This window comes from Orycteropus afer, unplaced genomic scaffold, assembly GCF_000298275.1.
Source record: "Orycteropus afer afer isolate SDZICR_OR568_19922 unplaced genomic scaffold, OryAfe1.0 scaffold00069, whole genome shotgun sequence".
Taxonomy (NCBI): domain Eukaryota; kingdom Metazoa; phylum Chordata; class Mammalia; order Tubulidentata; family Orycteropodidae; genus Orycteropus; species Orycteropus afer.
Window position 1 is genome coordinate 1,593,227 of NW_006921656.1, and position 13,220 is coordinate 1,606,446.

Below are 13,220 nucleotides of genomic sequence, written 5' to 3' on the forward strand. Positions count from 1 at the left end.
GCGCACGTCGTCACCAGGTGGCGGGCCGCGCGGGTCGTCACCAGGTGGCGGGCCGCGTGGGTCGTCACCAGGTGGCGGGCCGCGTGGGTCGTCACCAGGTGGCGGCTGCGAGTAAGCTTTCACTGTCTCACTTCCCTGTTTTCCCCGTCCGTTTATGATCATGTACCACGTAAATGCTTTGTGGAAACCTGGGTCACTGTGCTCACAGACAAGAGACACACAGCAGTACGTGTGTGAGAGTAAACACACTCATCAGAACAGACCAGTGAGCGTGAGGATGGCGCGGGCTGAGCGCTGTCCTGTTCTGGGGTACTTCAGGTCACCATGACAACTAACAATAGCCACAGACACTTGTGCGATTTTGGAAAACAAGTTCGTGAAAAAACTGAAGAAGGAGGTGGCTGGGTGCTCCTGGGGGTGGCCCTGGTGACCCCTGGAGGCTGTTCCTGGGGTCCCCTTGCCCCAGCAGCACAGGGGGCGTCAGGTCCCTGCCAGCCTCACAAAATCACTCCCCGGCTGCTCCCGGGGCAGCAGGCTCTGGTTCTGGGAACCTGAACTACGTAGCCCCGTGTACACAGGGAACACGTTTTGACCTGAAGCACTTGTCATCTTAGCTGCACACAACACAGCAAGCCGCACAAGGACAAGCCCAGGAAACATGGAAATGGATGCCGAAGGGCAGGGACCACGGGGCATGGCCCAGTACACACCACTCCTGAGGGTGGGCCCGCGTGAGGCCCGTCCCACCTCATCCCAGGGCCACCCGGACTTGCTGAAGAGCCACCCAGGGCCACATCCCAGAACCTGCAGTGCCACCTCTCACCAACAGAGGGCCATGAGGACTGCATGTGACAGGACGACCATGCTCTCAGGGAGCCAGGCCACAGACCCCAGAGCATCCCACAGGGGAGAGCAGGGACAGAGAAGGGCCCTTCAACATAGGGCAGCACCCACTCGACTAGCCTGTGAGCTTCATACCACCAGGGCTCCAGAAAGCATCAGAGGACACACCCCTGCAGCTACACAAACGCCCAGGGTGACCTCACACCCCTGCAGACCCACACCCAGGGTGACCTCACACCCCTGTAGCCACACATCCAGGGTGACCTTACACCTCTGCAGCTATACAGAGACCCAGGTGACCTCACACCCCAGCAGACACACACACCCAGGGTGACCTCATACCACCGAAGCTACACACACTTCACACCCCCACAGCTACACACACACCCAGGGTGACCTCACACCCCTAGCCAACACATGTATACTCAGGGCCTAGATGCACGTCACACAGACAACCCCATGCACACCCAGGCCAACAGGTACACACCCAAGTGCCGCTGCACAATGGCTCCCTACGAGCTGCTCTCGTCTCCCCTCCGCCAGGCCAGGGCCAAGGCCACCCCACTTTACACGACTCTGCCAAGCCCCCTCACCAGGTGGCACTGTGTGCCCCAAGGTGTCCTGGAGAGCATGCTCCACCCACGCTGCTGCCGGAGAGGCTGTGTCTCTCACACCTGCATTTCCAACGCGCAGCACACGGAGGTGAGCGAAGAGCGTGACTGTGACTAGACTGACCTTACGATCAATCAACCGGAGCTGATGGAAAGCTGTCGATGCCCAGCGTTCACCAGAGCCGTGCTCTGTCAAGTCGCCACAACCAGTCAATCAGTGCCCACCAAGAACTGCTCCAGGGGACCCGGAGGGCTGGGCTCTGGAGTCTCTGGTCACAACACTTCTGTCAACTGACCGACACGCAACCTTGTCTCGTGCATCTGCTTAAAGGCCCCTTGGTTAACACCCAGCGCTGGTCACTGACGCTGAACCCCGTGAGGGGCTGTCACACACACCTGAGAGTGCTCACCTCGCACACAAGTCCTCAGCAAGCTCACATCAGCCTCCTCGTGCTTTGCAACCCAGACCGCCTCCCGCACTGCACGTGGGGGCCTTTTACAACCACAAAACGCCAACCCAAAGCACAAGTCTGCAGCTTAGTGCTGCCCCGAAAGCACGTTTACGGGGCAGCCACGAGGCCCAGTGCCGCCCGGCTCGCCCGCAGCCACGGGGCAGAGTTTGGGATGTGTGCCCTGCTGCTCTGAGCCTGCCCGTGAGGACCACAGAGGCACACGGGTGCCACCAGTGCACATCTGAGGCTGACAGATGGTTGAGTGAGGAGGTGGATGCGTAAATGCGGAATCCGTGGGGCTGTGACGGCGCACCGTGCGGGAGCACAGACGGCTCGCGCTCCCCACCGTGCCTGGGCTGCGGGACGCACCACGCCACTGACCCGCCGCCTTGCAGCACTGAAGTGCACCTCACGCCCTTACCCACGGTCAGCGCCTCAAACAGACGGTGGATGGTGCTGGTGTCCCTCACGATGCCCGACTCCTGAACCGCCTGCACAAAGTCTTCCAGCTGCATGTGCTTCTTGGGCAGCTCAAAGTTCTTCACGCGGTCGTCAGCCTTGGCCACCTCCCCGGGCTTATCCATGACCTCGTGGATGAGCCTCTTCAGCTCGGGGGTCTGCTCGGTCTGGGCGCGCTCGGCGGCAGACATGGACGCCACCGCCCTCCTCACGAGGTCAGTGGGGAAGATCCTGATGTCGGTCCTGTACAGACTCTGGAAGTCCAGGAGGGCGCCGAGAAGCTGCCCCTGCATCAGGCGCACGAGCCCACGCAGGTAGAAGTAGCGGGCCAGGAGCACCGAGTCGTCCGGGCCCAGGAGGCCCATGGCTTTACTCAGCAGGTCAACGAAGTCCGTGTAGTAGGTGTGGACACACTGAGCCATCAGGGGAAAGTGGATTTCTGGAATCTTGAACGTGTAGGTTGACTTAGGGGCCACATTCAGAACTAAAAAATTAAGGAAAACAAACACAGTTAGCACAGACCTTAACAATAAACATGGGCCATGCCACCTCCATTTATTAAGGCCCATGAAGCAACTCGATGGCAGTGAGTGTTTTTTTTTTCTTCTTTTGTATGTGTGCTCAAGACCCTAACCTGCTTATTCCAATTCACAGCACTTCCAGAAGAGAGAGTGGAACTGCCCCATTGGGTTTCCAAGGCTTACATCTTTTAAGATGCCAACTGCCTCATCTTTCTCCCAAGGAGCAGCTGGTGGGCTGGAACCACCAACCTTTTGGTTACCAGCTGGGTGCTTAACCACTGTGCCACAAGGGCTCCTGGTTCATGCCTTGGATCGCAAGATAAAGCAACAGCCCTGAGTGAAGTCAGCCAGACACGTGAGGCCACGTACCGTGCAGTGTCCTTTGTATGGAATGTCCAGCTAGGCCAACGCACAGAAGCACTAAGTGGATCTGAGGCTGCCAGCAGGCGGGGGGGCGAGTGACAGCCAGTGGGCAGGGGTCTCCTTTAGGGGGAATTAAAGTGTTCTGGAACCAACAGCTGGTGAGGTGTGTTCACAACATTGTGCAAGTGCTTCGTGTCCCTAAATCGCACACTTGGAAATGGTACATTTTATCATTGTTGTGGTTTCGTTAGCTGCCGTCAGGCTGGTCCCCCACCTCCTGGGTGCTCAGCACCATCTGGGCGTTGGGGTCATCATCTCCAAGAAGCTCCCTGGGCTGGAGACCACAGAGCCTCACATGAGGTCGCCAGCCCACAGGCAGGCAGGGTCTCAGCCGTGAGGGGTGCAGCAGGAGCTGGGGGCCCAACGGTGCAGAGAGGACAGAGCCAAGACAAGCCCAGAGTTGGTGCGGCTACCGTGTGCAGAGTGCAGAGAACAGGGCACTGTGTGGAAACGCCGGCCCAGGGCGCGGCAGGAAGCAACCACCACACAGCCAGGGGGCGCTGCAGGCTGTGAGGCGTGGGCCGCCGCCTCCGGGCACTCGGTCGCTCCGGGCCACAGCACTCTGCTGTTGAGGAGTCTGGGCAGCGTGGCCCCTCACTTGCCCACACAGCCTCGCTGGCACAGTCACGGGAGGAGTGATGTGGTACCTGAGGCCACCAGGAGCCATGCAGGGCACTGCACCTGCCACCCATTGCTTCTCACACTTTAACGAACAGAATTGCTCGGAGAGGGGCCCTGAGGCAAACAGCCCAACGTCCCTCAACATGAGGATGATGGCAGATAACAAGACAGACTGTGTGGGTCAGACAGACCACGGCTGCTTCCAGCTGTCACCCCTGGCAACAGCACTGGGTGTCAGACTGTGTGGGTGTCAGACTGTGTGGGTGTCAGACTGTGTGGGTGTCAGACAGTGTGGGTGACAGACTGTGTGGGTCAGACAAACCACAGCTGCTTCCAGCTGTCACCCCTGGCAACACCGGGTGACAACTGTATGGGTGACAGACTGTGTGGGTGACGGCTGTGTGGGTGACAGACTGTGTGGGTGACAGACTGTGTGGGTGACAGACTGTGTGGGTCACACAGACCAAAGCTGCTTCCAGCTGTCACCCCTGGCAACGGCACTGGGTGACAGAAATAATAAACACAGTTTGCAAAATAAATATTCAAACGAGTAAGCTGTCTCGGAAGTCCCTCCCTCCTGAGATGAGGTGTGGCTTCTTGTTGGAATCAGACAGCGGAGAGAGCACCTCGGAAACGCGGCGACCTGTCACCTTTCCCGCTGCTGCTGCAGCTGGTGGGCGGGGCGGTCCGAAGCGAGGAGTTCCTGGGAGGCAGTTCCGGAACCGTGATCTCCTGCAGGTTGGGCATGCTGACCACCATGCGCCGGTGAGCGGCGCGCAGGGGTGAGGGCTTGCGCAGAGCCATCTTCTCGACGGTTGGCCTCCTGGGGCTCACCAGCACCCCGTCTCTCCTAGGGCACGAGAAAGCAGACATGAGGCTCGAAGAGCAAGTCTGCTGAGCGTGTCTCCATGGATGCCCAGTGTCCCGTGTCTTGAACACACGTGGAAGGCACGGTATAACAGCATGTTGTCCATGCAGTTTATGGGTGAGGGGCAGACTGTGCTTCTGGGACAGACCACATTACCGAAGACAGGCGACAGCATCATACAGCACGCTGGGGGGCTTTCCGGAAAGGCATTCCAGAAGAGACGAAAGAAGACAGGCTTGGAGGACAGGCAAATGTTCAGGAAGGTGTGAGAGAACAACATGAACAAAGACCAGAGGGATGGACACAGGAGGCATTTGAATGTGGGGGACATTCAAAGAACCCCAAACAACAACAACAAAGAAAACCCACTGCCCTCAAGTCAATTCTGACCCAGAGCAACCCCCACTGGGTTTCCAAGACAGCAAATCTTTAAGAAAGGAGATTGCCCTTTCTTCTGCAGAACAGCTGGTGGGTTTAAACCACCAACTCTTCTGGTTAGCAGTCAAATGCCTTAGGCACTACGCCACCAGAGCTCCTTAAAGAACCCCCAGGAACCAAAAATATACAGAAGGCACATCTATGTCATTGTGTCAATTCCGACCCACAGCGCCCCTAGAGGACAGAGTGGAACTGCCCACAGGGTCTCCAAGGCTGTCAATCTTCACAGAAGCAAAGTCCCAACCACACCCACTGCCTGGAGTCCATTCTGACCCACAGCGCCCCTAGAGGACTGAGTGGAACTGCCCACAGGGTCTCCAAGGCTGTCAGTCTTCACAGAAGCAAAGCCCAAACCACACCCACTGCCGTGGAGTTCATTCTGACCCACAGCGCCCCTAGAGGACAGAGTGGGACTGCCCCACAGGGTCTCCAAGGCTGAAAATCTTTAGGAAGCAGACTGCCTCATCTTTCTCTTGTGGAGGGGCTGGTGGTTCCAAACCACTGAGCTTTCAGCAGCTGAGTGCTTAACCACTATGCCACCAGGCTCCTTCCCGTCCATGCAGCGGAGTGTTACGTAGCCACAGAAAATGAGCTCTTGAGGGACCCTGACCGTGCAGCGCTGAGAGAAACAGGCCCACCTGGGAAGGTGTGTAGGTGTCAGCCCAGTGATAGCGCACTGTGGGAGAGGCAGAGCTGCGGAGGCAGCGACAAGGTGGGGGCCAGAGGCGGGGGCGGACAGGTGGGACACAGGGCATTCCGAGGGCAGTGGAACTGTCAGACACTGTCCTGGGGGACACGGGACAGGGCGCCCTTGCCAAAGCCCACAGGCCTGTGTGATACAAAGTGTGATGCCTGATGTGAACTGTGGACTCTGATTAGTAATAATGCCTAGATACCGGTCCATCAGTAACAAGTAAGATGTTAACAACAGTGGGGTCTGTGCAGAACGGAGGGGTAATGGGCACCTGTGCTTTCTGCAGTTAATTCTTCTGTAAACCGGAAATCGCCCTCTCACCAGAACCAACCCACTGATTCTGACTCACAGCAACCCCACTGGGTTCCCAAGGCTATTGATCTTCACGGAAGGAGACTGCCCCATCTTTCTTCTGTAGAGCAGCTGGTGGGTTTGAACCACTGACCTTTTGGTTAGCAGCCAAATGCCTTAACCACTCCACCACCAGAAGTGTTTTTATACATATATACATGCATGCCTCCACACACACATACATGTGTAAAACCCACTGCCATTGAGTTGATTTTGGCTCACAGCAACCCTACAGGGCAGAGTAGAACTGCCCCATAGGGTTTCCCAGGCTGTCAGTCTTTCTGGAAGCCAATTGCCCCATCTTCCTCCCATGGAGGATGGGAGAATCTTTTGGTTAGCAGCCGAGCACTTAACCACTGTGCCACCAGGGTTTCTATACACAGTTGTCCCTCAGCGTCTGCGGGAAACTGGTTCCAGGACCACCCCCAGCGGCCATGGAAAATCTGCAGATGCTCGTGGCCCTTGTGTGAAATGGCGGGGTACCTGCCCACACCCACATGCACCCTCCTGTCCACACTAAACCATCTCTAGGTGACTAGAATACCACAGATGACGGGATTCTGTGGAAACAGCACTCCACGGCCCTCAGCCTTTGAGAGATAGCGTCAACCTTTTTTTCTGAAGTATTTTTGACCTGCAGTTAGCTGAATCCACAGATGTGGAAGCTATGGGTGTGGAGGGGTGCCATATGTCAATGCATGCAGACCCATCATCTGTATGTTGTATCTGTGTGTGTGTATACTGTGTACTCCATAGAGCATATATACAAGGGCCAACTGTGTGTACATGTGTGTACATCTATGTGCATGTGTGCACACAGAGCATGTGTGTACACATATCTACATGTGTGTGCACAGAGCATGTGTGTACACATATGTACGTGTGTGTGTGTGTGTGTGTGTACACAGAGAGAAGCTCGATTACATGTTCCCCACCCATGATGAATTCCCACATGTAAGAGTCCTCTGCTTGAATTTATTCTCACGTTCCCTCCCAACAAACCGTGCTCCCTGAGCAGCTGGGCCCCAGGAGCCTGCACCCCGAGCCACAGAGCACCTGTCCTCCTCTGACTGCATGCTGAGCTCCATTTGCGTAAAGGCGTCCATCCTCCTGCTGAGCCGAGCCTTCAGGAAAGAGTGGAACATGTAGGTGTCTAAAACCTGAAACAGACAAGGAGACCTCCTGACGCCGAGCCATCGGCTCCTTCAGCCGGCCCCTGCTGAGCCGTCTTCACTGACCGGCTCAGACCACGGACCAGCACCTGGCTCCTTCAGGCAGAGGCCCCTACAGATGAGTGCCTTCTTACTGATCCTACTTGGCTACGGCTGTCTCCCTCACCTCACCAGCCAGCCTGAAGGAACTGGGTCCTGACTGAATCTCACAAGGAGTCCGTGGGCAGTGCACAGAGCTGAGCACTAAGCCCCTCACCCAAAGGTCAGCGGTTCAAATCCATCCAGGGGTGCTCAGAAGACAGGCCAGACGCGTATCAACAGGTAAACAGCAATCAAAACACCAACGTGCTGGAAAGCGCAGCCAACCAAACCAAAACCACTGCCGTGGAGTCGGACCCGACTCATAGCGACCCCTCCTGGGGTTTCCGAGGCGGTATCACTACAGGAGTAGATTGCCCAACCTTCCTTCCAAGGAATGGCTGGTGGGTTTGAACCGCCAGCCTTCTGGTTAGCAATCAAGTGCCTTAGGCACTACACCACCAAAGCTCCTAAAAGCACAGTGACACGGGTCAAACTCAAATGCAGCATGGGCAGGGGTAGAAGAGAGACCCAGGGCACAGACCGAGCGATTCTGGATGGGAAACCCAAATGGGCCGTGGACAGGTGGTGGGATGGACCAGGAAGGCTGAGGAACTGTCCGGGATGCCAGAAATGTTCTATAACCAGACCCAGGAGGTGGTTCCACAGGTATGCAGGTGGGCCAAAATCCATCAGACTACACACTTACAACAGATGCATTGTGTTGTGCATAAATTGTCATTTTAAAAGCTGATTAAAAATATAAGAGATGGGAAACCACCCAAGTGTTCATCAACAGACAAATGGATAAGCTTGGCACAATCCATGCTTACAATGGGATATTACGCAGCCAAAAAGAGAGACAGAGTCCTGACCCACAATTCCACCTGACACTGCACCAACACTGTCAGACACAGGGCACCGTGTACTGCCCTATGTACACACACACACACACACATACATGTACATGGTCTCACTGATGTGACATGTCCAGGGCAGGCAAACCCACCCTCGAGTCACCTTTAAACTAATTAACAGCTGAGCTCAGAAAGTCAAGGCGTCACCCATGAGGACTGCGTTCCTTTAAGTGTTTGTATGAGACCGAAGGATCCACACCTATTTTAAAGCAAAGACAAGAGAGCTGAGGGCAGGGGGATTAAGTCAGTGGGACAGAAACAATCAGTACGGAATGCCGGAGGTTGTGAAGAACGGAACCAGCGTCGCTGACAGACCACAGATGGGGCGGATGGAAACACAAGTACAGGATGCCGGGAACGCCGGCACAGCGTGAAGAACGGAACCAGCGTCGCTGACCGTTGCGTTAAAGACTGTGGACGGGGCAGACACAGGATTGGATGTGCACACACAGCCCCACTCCTCTTACCTGCTTATAGAACTGCTGATCGCCGGGAGCCCTCGTTTTGAGGAATTCTTCACTATTAAATACTCTGTGTTCGTAGTTTAAGTGATTCCTCACTTCCCTGACAAGGAGAACAGACAGTCTGAGGACAGCAACATTAGTAAGGACAGGACTGACATGTCACAGTGGGCCTGGAACAACACTGACACTCTGAATTGTGACCCCAAAATGACACGGTGGACGTTTTGTGCTCAAGCTGTCCCCTACATTACGTGCCTTGGGGTGCCACCGACATCTACTCCAATCCCCCAGCTCTTGATGCAAATTAAACAAGCGTTCTTATTTACTGTCAAACACAATTGCATGCAGGCCAGTGCCGCAGGCAGAGATCGGGCACCAAGGGGACTGCCATGTGCTGACCCAGCTCGGCCACCAGCCTGAAGTCACTTCCCCTCCTGGTGCCTGTGTTCCTCATCTGTAAACCCACAGGGATTTTAGCCTGTGAGCTCCCAGACCCAGAGCCTAAGTGTGAACACAACCTCAGTGACCACATGACAGTCAGTAAGTACTATGTGCAAGATCCCCTTCCCTCTACCAGGAAGCACATTTCGTCTTGGAGAATAGAGCTCTGTGATCTGTAATCCCATTTTCTGCTTTCTGTATTCTTATCACTTTCATTGACGTGTTCAGAGAAGAGCAGTGGGATATTAAAAATAAAGTACACAGGTAATCATGCTTGAGAAATAACTACTCCATTAGCAGCCCTTGTGGAAGATCAGTCTACATGTATGATCCCGCTGTGGCACCAGGACACGTGGTTTGCGACACAGAAGGAGGTGGAGGACAAGCCTCTGAAGGGGCGCTGACTCAGAGGCACAGTGGGGTGCCATCTGCAGCTACCTTCCACAACCTTCAGTGATGCAGTGCACTGTTGGCTGGGGTTTGTGTTTCTTTTTTAATGCTCTTGTCTCAAGACCAAGCTGTTCACAGACCCCACTGTTGTAAGCTCAGCTAGATGTGCAGGTGAGAAGAAACGGTTACTGACGGAGGAGAAACACCTGAACAGAACGACCCGCTTGGGCTGCCTGGAGGCAAGCAGGAAACCTGGATTTTTGTCCCCCCAGTTCATTGTTCTATTATTAGAAATCCATTTATCTTGTTGTTGTTGTTGTTGTTGTTGACATTTTCTGCTTTTATCAACATGTTAAGCTTATTAATTAAAAAAAAAAAAAAAGAAAAGAAAGAAAGCCTTGATTGTAAAATATTTCTTCTTCAAGGAGCAAAAGGAAGACCCTGAGCCAGGCTCTGAGTGAAGAGACAACGTAACCCATCTGTAATAGACACCCCACTGCTTTTCCTGATACATTACTTGCTTTATATAAATAAATGCACCTAAAGAATGCCTTTCCGATTTGGGCTTTGGGACAGGCAGGCTGAGTCTTGTCAAGTCAGTGAGCTGGGTGCCCGAGCCTGCACAGTGGAACTGCCCTACTGGACAGCCAGGGTCTGGCCGCGGGCCACCCGTGGGTTCTACCCGAGGGGCCGCCTTCCTCAGCTACAGGAGCCCATGAGAGAGCAGCAGGGAAGGAGAGCTGCAAGAGAAAGAGGCGGAGAACAGTCGGAAGAAAGAAAGGCTGCACCCACCCCCTCCAAGAGGAAAGTGACCTGGCAACGCCTGTGCCCGAGGCTGACAAGCCGGCTTGCGCAGCACCTGCCCCGTACGTGCTCCAGGCGACGGCGGCCTGCTGAATGCCGTCCACAGACCGAGCCCACCGAGCGCGTTCCGACTGCTGGCACCCCTTGTGCTTCAGAGCAGAACCGCTCCACAGGGGTCTCTTGGCTGTAACCTTTATGGAAGCAGACTGCCAGGTCTTTCTCCCTCTGCGCTACTGGGCGGGTTCAAAGCACCAACCTTTCAGTTAACAGTCGAGCAAAAACCGTCTGTGCCTCCCAGAGGCCACTAAAGTCAAGTTTTCTCGTCTCTGTAGCTTTTTCTAGCTCAGACCCTGGAAAGTGCCTCAAATACCAGGTACAGGAGACAGCAGAGAGCCCTGCCTCCTGGCAGCTCCCAGGGGCTTCATTATCTCCTGGGGGTTTTTGTCTGCTGCCCTCGAGTTGAACCCAACTCACGACCCCACGAACAAGGGGACAAAACGCCCGGTCCTGTGCCAGCCCGCGGTCGGCTGTCACTGGGCTGCTGTAATCCAGTTTCCAGTGGCTCACACTGGAAGTCGACGGCCAGGCCTTTGTGCTTTGTCCTGATCTGGAATATTTGAAATCCGTCAGCATCATGGCGTGACACAAGCCTCCATTGGCAGACGGGTGACGGCTGTGCAGGAGGGGCACCGGCCGGGGATCGAACCCGGGTCTTTCTAAGAAAGTAGGGATTCTCCCAGCGACCTCCACGGCTGCCTCTAGCTCACGTTCCCTCCATCCATGTCCCCTGCACCGTCAGTGCCAGCACACGCCACACAGACAAGCCCCTGGGAACACTCTCCTCCCCACAGGCCCACCTGAGACAGCGCGGCCAGAGGTGAGGATGTGCGGGGGGCGGGGGCGTGCGGCTGTGGGTGTTAGAGGCGATTCTGACTCATGGCGACCCCACGTGACAGACAGGAAGTGCCCCATGGGGTCTCCCGGTCTATGACTGGATTCTGAGTCAGCACCCCCACGTTCGGAGGGGAACTGCCCGTGGGGTTTTCCAGGCTGTCATCTTTACGGGCCCTGATCACCAGGTCTCTCACCCACAGACTTGCTAGGTGGGTTCAAACCGCCAGCCTTTCAGTTAGCGGTCAAGCGCTGAACCACTGTGCCAGCAGGGCTGCTTGAGAAGGGTTATTAGCTGGCACAGTGCATGCTGAAGTGGGAAGAACAAATAAACCCGCTGTGTGGTTTGTTTTTTCTTTTCCTTCCTTGCTTTTCTTTTAACTTTTCATTAGGATTTGGGTGCAATTTTACAAAGCCTGCTATCGATGCCAACTACTCAGAAAGGGATGAAAATTGGTGATCCTGGAGAGAGAGGGCAGAAAAATGTGGAACACAGTTCAAAAATATAAAAAGGACCAGGACTGCTGCCAGATAGAGACTTTGGGCCTGAGTTGGACTCGCCCCTGTAGCTCAGCTTGCAGCCAAACAACAGAAATGCCCACGGGCTGAAGCTGCTGGTTTTAATGACCATAAGGGCCGCTGACCGGGGGCAGAGCCGCCTCATGTTCACCGAGACTTGGGGACCCTGCTGTGATAACAGTGCGGCCCAGCGCCCGGCCCACCTGAAGGTGTCGACGAGCAGCTGCAGAGAGGCCTGCTGGATCTGGGCGTTGAGCTTCTGCTGCCAGACGCGCCGGCGGCCCCGGCCCTGGTTCAGGTCTGTGCTGGAGCTGCAATGCGCGAGGCCCAGCTCCTGGTGTAACTGAAGGCTCTGCAGCCTGGAAGGAGAGAGGCGGCTGAGCACAGGGCATCCCTGAGCACACGGCTGTCGCACCAGTGACACAGAGCTCCCAGGACAGGGAAAGGAAGCCCGGCTCAGGGGCACCCCGGGGGAACACAGTCGGGCTGGGCTCCGCGGGGCTTTCAGCGGCTGGGTTTTCAGAAGATCACGGATACCTCTGTGTGGATTCAAACCCCTAATCTTTCAGAGAGCAGCTGAGGGCATTTACCACCTGCATCTCCCAGGGAGGCTCAGAACACCAACAACAGCCCGGAGGGGCCGGGAGCTGGACACGGAGGACACCAGGACACCGCGCCAGACAGACTTTGTACACTGTTGTCGTCAGTGCAAAATGTCAGCTAACAAGACAGTGAGGCCTGAAAACCCCAAACCCAAACCCACTGCTGTGGAGTCGATTCTGCTCAGTGCCCCTGGACGACAGAGCACAGCTGCCTCCGGGGGTTACTGCTCTGGTTACTGTGTGCTGCTCTAATAGGAAGGTACCACAGAGGGGATGCTGGAACAAACAGTTTATCCTCCTACAGTTTGGGAGGATGGAAGGCCAAGTTCAAAATGCCAGCTGCAGGGGCTGGGTGAAAGCCCCTCCACCGTGGACTTCAGCTCGGCCCACTGAAGCTGGAGGCTTCTCGTCACTCAGCTGGCTGCTGAGGCCGCCAAGCCCAAGGTCAGCAAGTGAAAAGGCACACGCCTGACGTTGCCAAACCACACAGCAGGCCACTGATCCAAGTCCGTTACGAGTCCCCAGACCAGCAGAATACGACAGGCTGCTGAACAACGACTTGCTCCATGCAGGGCCCCAGCGTGCCGTAAGCCCGAGACCATTCCCAAAGCTGCTCCTTGTCAACGGGAAGCAGACCACATCCCTGAAGCAGCCCGTGGCC

At 55.7% G+C, this 13,220-nt stretch overlaps 1 protein-coding gene across 1 annotated transcript in view; it reads right to left on the reverse strand.

Moving 5' to 3' along the window:
• DENND3 (DENN domain containing 3) overlaps positions 1–13,220 on the reverse strand; it is a 65,575-nt gene that overhangs the window by 24,890 nt on the left and 27,465 nt on the right. The window contains exons 11-15 of the mRNA XM_007940567.1: positions 12,161–12,316; positions 8,916–9,012; positions 7,338–7,441; positions 4,581–4,780; positions 2,328–2,849 (exon numbers count right to left, since the gene is read on the reverse strand). Coding sequence (XP_007938758.1) covers positions 2,328–2,849; positions 4,581–4,780; positions 7,338–7,441; positions 8,916–9,012; positions 12,161–12,316 — 1,079 coding nt within the window. The remainder of the gene's footprint in view (positions 1–2,327; positions 2,850–4,580; positions 4,781–7,337; positions 7,442–8,915; positions 9,013–12,160; positions 12,317–13,220) is intronic.